General features: G+C 29.5%; 1 protein-coding gene across 1 annotated transcript in view; it reads left to right on the top strand.

Moving 5' to 3' along the window:
• The window catches only part of LOC136082406 (pancreatic lipase-related protein 2-like), a 27,453-nt gene extending 24,489 nt beyond the window's left edge, over positions 1–2,964 (top strand). The window contains exons 7-9 of the mRNA XM_065801616.1: positions 1,895–2,009; positions 2,545–2,697; positions 2,817–2,964. Of these exons, the coding sequence (XP_065657688.1) occupies positions 1,895–2,009; positions 2,545–2,697; positions 2,817–2,904 (356 nt within the window). The 3' untranslated portion in view covers positions 2,905–2,964. The remainder of the gene's footprint in view (positions 1–1,894; positions 2,010–2,544; positions 2,698–2,816) is intronic.
• Positions 2,965–7,500: the final 4,536 nt, after the last annotated feature.

The raw sequence follows: 7,500 nt of genomic DNA, 5'->3' as shown, positions 1-7,500 counted from the left end.
AAAACGTTGGCAAAAGTGCATTGGGGCCGGGGGGGATTATTTTGAGGGGGACGATACAGATTTGGAAGAATAAATAAAGATTTTTCATTTTATAAAAAAATTCACCTTACTTTTTGATCACAGTAGTATATACATATATATAGCTCTGATTAAAAAAAAAATCTTTTATTTCGAATTGGAGCCCCCAAAACTGCAGGGTCCGAGCTGTAATTCCTCTAATCCAGCGCTGTATGCGTCATTAAATGGTCAATTTTATTATTGCTTTCATTTAAAATCTTCATATAACATTAGCTATATAACATTGGGGCGAAATACATTTGATCAAATAATAATACCTTAACTCTTGATTTCTGAATACAAATTCAAATACAAATATATGCAATCAGCATTTTCAAATACAAATACAAATATTTGTACTTTAGGCCAAGAAAAAATACAATGATTTTTGCAAGACAAGACTCACAAAATGGTATACTAAATAAAATTATTAAAACAAGTCTTCAAGTTCTAAAAACAAGTCTTGACCCCAGTCCTTTACACAGGTGACTTAAATAGTTTGATAGTAATATAAATTGAAAAACAAAATCAAATCTTTTATTAATGTTTTTCATTAGATAATAAAATTTTGGTCATTTCTTGTAAAAAAAAACTTTAATAAAAAAGAAAATGTCTGTAATATTTAGTTACACACACAGTAAAACATTTTCTTTCATTTACACATTTTATTAGTAATCAGTTACAAAAAGTAATAAAAATAACGCCTAAAGTATGGTTGTTTAGAGATGTAGTGAAAAAGTTTGGATTAGTAAAGAATTTGGGTTTGTTTTTAAAGAAATTGAGTGTATAAGTTTTACATAATCAAAAGAAAAATTATTTTAAAACCAAGTATTTGTAGTGTATTCAATTATTCTTGAAGATACTAATGATCAGTCCCAATTAGTTGCAAAAATATAAGACGAGAAAATCAATATATTGGATTATTTAGTTAAGAAAAGTACATAGAATCTAATCTGATGATGAATTTGGCTTTGGGTTGTAATAAAAGAATATATTTGAATAATTTCATACTAGAGGCATACAGTATACTTTATAGTCTTTTAATGGAACCGTTAGTAGACTGCTATCTTTAAATGAACTCCTTATAAAAAGCAGCTTTTATGCTACTTTTTATAAGGAGTTGAGGTAAAACTATTTGCGTTTGTTCAAATGAAATGTTTTTTTGAATTATATTGATGATTTTTAATAGAGGTTTTCTGCATTTCTGTAACGAAGCGTTATTTTAATTATAATTTTTAATTTTAAGTTACGTATTTTAAGTTTTCTCTTTCAAAACAGTGTTTGTTTTCAAAGTTATATAATGATAAAATTATATTGAATAATTTTATTGTCTTGTTTATACTCAATATTATTTCCATAAATTTGCTTTTTAAACTGAAATATTATAAATAATAACTTTATATTGACCATCCAATCTTTACCATAAACCACATCAAAAATCACAACTTCTATTATTTAGACTTTAGATCACATTGATTTCAGTTTCATTGATTTTTTTATTATTTTATTTTGCCAATGATCAGTATTTATAAATGCAACAAAAGATGCAACAATAATACATATTTGTGTAAACCAAAAGTAAGTTAAAATATTTGTAATTTCGATAACATCGATTTTCATGAAAACAAACCAAAATTACAATTTTTTTTTCGAAATCCAAAAATTTTTTTAAAATGTCTAAATAAAAATCAAATAAGTTTAATGTTTAATATTTTAAATTTTATTAATTTTAATTTTATCAATTTTGTATAAATACAATTTTGTTAATTTGTATTAACAATATCATAAATTTTAAAATAATTTTAGACTAATACTTATTTCTTTTCATTTGTTTTAGGAGTTCAATACAAGCTTAAAATAAAGACTGGAACAAAATTTTTAGGTGGGTATAGTGGGAAAGTTACTGTTACACTTTACGGAGAAAATGGATTTGATGTGTTGAACTTACCAAGGTAAAGTAAACTTCCTAATACCACTGATCTTACCTAAACACAGTGGGAAATGGGTCAATCTAAAAAAAGATGTAACTAGTTTGAACAAGGATGATTATTACACGATTTAAGAGCTGTTTATACTACAACATATTAAGCTAAGTGATTTAAAAAAAGACATAACTTAAAATAACATCTTCACCGTAGATAAATTTTTTTAGCTAGTAGTTTAAAGACTTTTTTTGTTTACAAATAGCTGCAGCTTTTTACGTTTTATAAGCACAAAAAATGTGGGTGTTTTAAAAGCAGCAGCTCCAGTTTCACACACGTTTGAAGCTTTTATTAGTTTTGTAAATCCTGCAGTTGATCCACATTTGCATAATTATTTTTTTTCTGATCTACTAATGTTCTGTAATAACTTAATTACTACGGTATTTTTCTTCATAATATTTTCCACCATATTTCCATCATATGCATTTTCCATGCATATTTCCATCATATGCAGTTTAATTGGAAACTTTGAGTTTAGTGAACATAATTCATTTTTTATTTTCAGCCAGAAATATGATAGCGGAACATTAGAAGATGTATTCTATACAGGAAAAAAAGAGCTAGGGAAGTTAATTAAAGTAGACGTTTCCACAGACGCGTTCATTGATAACTGGTTCTTAATATCGTTGTCAGTTAAGCACAAGACTTCGGGACAAGAGTATGATTTTTTATTTGATAATAGTTAGTTATTAAGTATGTATGTATGTATAATATATGTACTTTATATATGTATGTTACAAGTTATTAGCTATTTTTAGATTATTTAAACCTTTTTAGATATCAAGCATGCTACAAAAAATGGTTGAAGAGCGGACCAAACGAGGAAAACTTTACTAATAGTATATCGGCAACATGCGATGACTAATGACTGTTTAGTAAAATTAAAATTAGTTAATTTTGAATCGAAAAGAAATTGATTTTAAAAGTGAACTTTTTTCTTTTAAAATATTTTTTTCTGTTCCACGTTGTTTTGGGGAATTTTGGGGATTGATCTAATTTAGAGAATAAAACTTGGCATCAGTGTTTAGTGCTCAGTCCTTTCCTTTTTATCATTGCTTTGATAGCTCTTTTTAAAGAGTTTAGTTTTGGATTACCATGAAGCAATTCTATGCAGAAGTTTTATGCTTGAGTGAAGAGACAGAAAAATAATTCATACTAAAATATTAGTGATGGAAAAACAAAATGGATTTCAACGGATAAATTAGGGTAAACATGAAAACAAAGGTTTTGCATCTTAAATTTAAAAATGAGCGAGTAAAAATTACTAGAAAAGGAGTGCATCATTTTGGGTTAAAGGAAAGTTGTACACCACATGCGCGAAAAATATTATGATGTATTGCAGTGAAATGCAATGTGATAAAATTAAGTTTATCACCAACTTCATAGAATAGAGAGGATTATGATCAGACGAATGAGTGATGTGTCTCAAAAAAAAAAAAAAAGAAAACGAATTCGCCTCTTATATATATATATATATATATATATATATATATATATATATATATATATATATATATATATATATATATATATATATATATTACATATACAGTATTGGACAAAACATTTGCAACCAACATCGAACAATGCTAAAAAGTGTTCCTAATTTTACATGTCTTAAAAACGAAACGAACTATACTACCACAGCAAACAGTTCAGGAGTCTGGAGTCATAGCATGCCATGACATGAGCAATCAGCTGACAGGTGACAGCACACAGGCAGAATTTTGTTGACAAGTGCCATTTTGCAGCGGACAAAACAAGTGCAACTTTTTTGGTTTGTTTCATTTTCTTAAGTCTGGTCCGTGTCAACGTCACGGAAGTTTTTTAATAATTAAATGAAGTATCCAGAAGTTTCCAGAAGCATGCAGAAGCTTCCAGAAGTTTCCAGAAGAAGCACTGGAAGCATCCAGTAGCATCCAGAAATATATAGAAACATTCAGAAGCATCCAGACGCATCCAGAAGCTTCTAGAAGCATCAAAAAGAAGCATCTAGAATCTTCCAGAACAGGTTCACACAGGTTCATTTTACTATATAAAAGACATGTAAATCGACATGTAATTCAGTCAGTTTATGGAAGTCAATCAGTCAGTATTATCAAGACAGTTTATCTAAGTGAGTTTTATCAAAGTGTTTTATCAAAGAACATCAATACAAGAAGTGAAATACAACAAGTGTTTCATTACATCAATACAGCCCACATCCAACCAAGACGTTGTGTTCCACAGAGCATTATTGTATCATCACAAGGTAAAGGTAACACGGTAAGCCTTGAGAAGCGTGATTATTTATTTTTATTATTTTTATGACTTCAAGTACAAAAATGGCTCCCGACAGTCTTGGATTGGAACTAATAAAGAAAATTATTGGCGATTACGTAAGTGGAATGTCACAAAAATGTATTTGTGATAAATATCGCGTGAAAAAATGGACCGTATCAAGACTATGTTCCAAATATCGTTCAACGGGGAAGTTGGCAGCAGATAACAAAGGTGGAAGATCGCGTTCCACCACTTCTAGAGAGGATTCTATGATCGTCAGATCCGTCAAGAAGGATCCCTGGATATCATCAGTCAAGATACAAAAGCAATTAGAGCTGTCTGTATTGGACCGAACAATAAGACGACGTGCTGTTGAAGCCGGATTGTTTTCTCGACGCCCTGCAAAGAAACCGCTAATTTCACTAAAAAACCAGAAGAAAAGACTCCTGTTTGCTACATCTCATATTGACTGGAATGTGCAGAAATGGCGAACTGTCTTGTTCAGTGATGAATCGAAGTTCAACATCATTGGGAGCGATGGCATTTGCCGTGTACGTCGACCGGCCGGAAAACGCCTCCATTTACGTTACTGCCATAAGACCGTGAAGCAAGGTGGAGGCAATATAATGGTCTGGGGGTGTTTTTCTGCTAACAGTCTAGGTCCAATACATCGAAACGATGGAATAATGGACCGTTTCATGTATAAAAGTATCCTGAAAGATGTTATGTTACCTCATGCTGAATGGAATATGCCAACAAAATGGGTTTTTCAGCAAGACAACGATCCGAAACACACTGCAAAAGTAGTCAAGCAGTGGTTTCAAACAACCACCTATCGGTGATGGATTGGCCGCCTCAATCTCCGGATCTCAACCCTATCGAGAACCTGTGGGAGATCGTCAACCGCAGAATTAATCGTGAAGGTGTTCGTAATAAGGATCAACTGTTTGAACAAATCCAAAAGTCCTGGGCAGCGATTCCACAAAGTTTCATTGATCACCTGATCGAATTTATGCCTCGAAGATGAAAGGCTGTGATCAACAACAAAGGATTCGCCACGAACTATTGATAGCGAAATACAGCTTGGTCAACATTTTGTCGAGTTGCACTTGTTTTGTCCAGAAGGAAATCAACTTTTTTTAATACTTTTTGATTAATTTATTAATTTTTGTGTACAAATAATGAACTTTGTGATGAATAAAACTTGAAGAACTTTGTCTCTAAACAGTTACATAATTATTTCTCTAAATTGAAAAAATGCAGCACTTTAATATAAAGAAACTAAATTAGCATTATTTGGTTGCACTCGTTTTGTCCGATACTGTATATATTATATATATATATATATATATATATATATATATATATATATATATATATATATATATATATATATATATATATATATATATATATATATATATATATATATATATATATATATATATATATTAGGGTAGGTCAATTTTAGAATGTAAGTACCGCTAAACAATATAAGGTTGGATATTTATACGTAAGTAACAAAAATAGCAAACTTAAGTGTTTTACCTGAATATTTTTTTGCGGAACTTCGATGAAGTTAGTGGATTTGCATACTTCGTAAACTAATTTTCGCTGTTTTATAAAAGTTTTTTTTTCTTCATTTTTATAAGCACGAATGTATTGTATTTTGTTTGTAAACAATATTCAACTTCGTAGTTTCGTAGTCTTTAGTAAAGTCTCTGACTGCTTTTAACTTCGCGCCAAAAATTCAAATTTATAAGCGGCTAGTAAATATTTCTTAAAATATACTTTTTAATTCTCCCGAGAACTAGATTTACATGCTTAACTGGTTTATATTTTATAAATGTTACTTTTGTAGAATGATATGATGTAGTTAAATAGATTAAAGTGATCAATAAGCACGTTTTACTAGTAAATTAGTATACTAATTGAAAAAAATATTATTATCAAGTAAGTTATTATTTTGTGCAAAATTTAAATAGTTAAGTACTTTAATAAAGTGTTACTAATTTATTGCAAATAGTTTATGTGTCTCGTAATAATAATATGAACAAAGTATTTAGTTTTAGAAAATGAAAAATGTTAAAAATAAAAAAAAATTCAATTTTATTACTTCTTAGATTGCTGTGACATTGAGCCAAACTTTTGGGCAATTGTTAAGCGTGTTTCATGTGTTTTAAAATTTATATGGTTATCATGGTTATCTGTCAATTCACGATTGCCTTTAATAAACGATAAATCTATTGAAACAAAAATTAAAAATCTATTTGCAACTGTAAAAAACATAAACCGCAAACACTCTAAAACTTGATTCTAAACGAGATAAACTTTTTGTCATATCTGCTTGTTGCTGTTCATTGGATATTGTATCATGTAAAAATATTTATGTAAAGTGCAAGAAAGAAAAATGCAAAATGGAACACATTATTTGCATATGCCCTAAAGAAGAAAAAGTCCCAATAGAAGATAGAGCGAATATAGAAGTATAGAGATATGCGAGACCAGCATTTAAAAACAGGACTAAAATTTCAGATGTCGGTAGATACATCTGCTTTAAAACAAAACAGCAGGGTTAAAGAGAAGAAAGGAAATATATCACATCACAAACATATTAATAATGAGCATTCAAGTTTATTACCAGATCCCCCAGAATGTATATCTGAAATAATAACATCTCAGGTATTTTTATTTGCATGGCCTTAAAATTTTTATTTGTTTTGTATATATTTAACGCCTATTTATAAAAAAATCACTTATCATAAGTTTTTTTGACTTAAGCAACAGAATGAATGGAAACCAAGTAAAAGAACTCAGGCAGATTTTAGTATTCAAAAGTTTCCATGATATGCAATGGAGCTGGTCAGAGGCGGATATTCTTCAAGTCGTGGCGCAGCTTTTGGAAACGCCTTACTCCATGATATCAAGCATCTATTGCTACCAGAATTTAACATCAATAATATTCTAATGGATAAGTGTAAATTAGACAGAGCTAAGTCAAAAGTACAAATAATTTCTAAAATCACAAGTTCAGAAGAGAAGACAACTATTTTTCTTTAGTTTAGATGGAAAGATAGATAAAAAGACAAAAATGTATTTAAAAGCAAATAGTTCTGAAGGAAAAATGGCAAATTTCACATGAAGATGGCAAATTTCACGGGATCTTCTTGACACACAGTACAATACCTGTTGTTGGTTC

The sequence above is a fragment of the Hydra vulgaris genome, chromosome 07 (genome assembly GCF_038396675.1).
Source record: "Hydra vulgaris chromosome 07, alternate assembly HydraT2T_AEP".
NCBI lineage: Eukaryota > Metazoa > Cnidaria > Hydrozoa > Anthoathecata > Hydridae > Hydra > Hydra vulgaris.
Note: the sequence above shows the minus strand (reverse complement) of the source record. Positions and strands in the feature narration are given on the sequence as shown.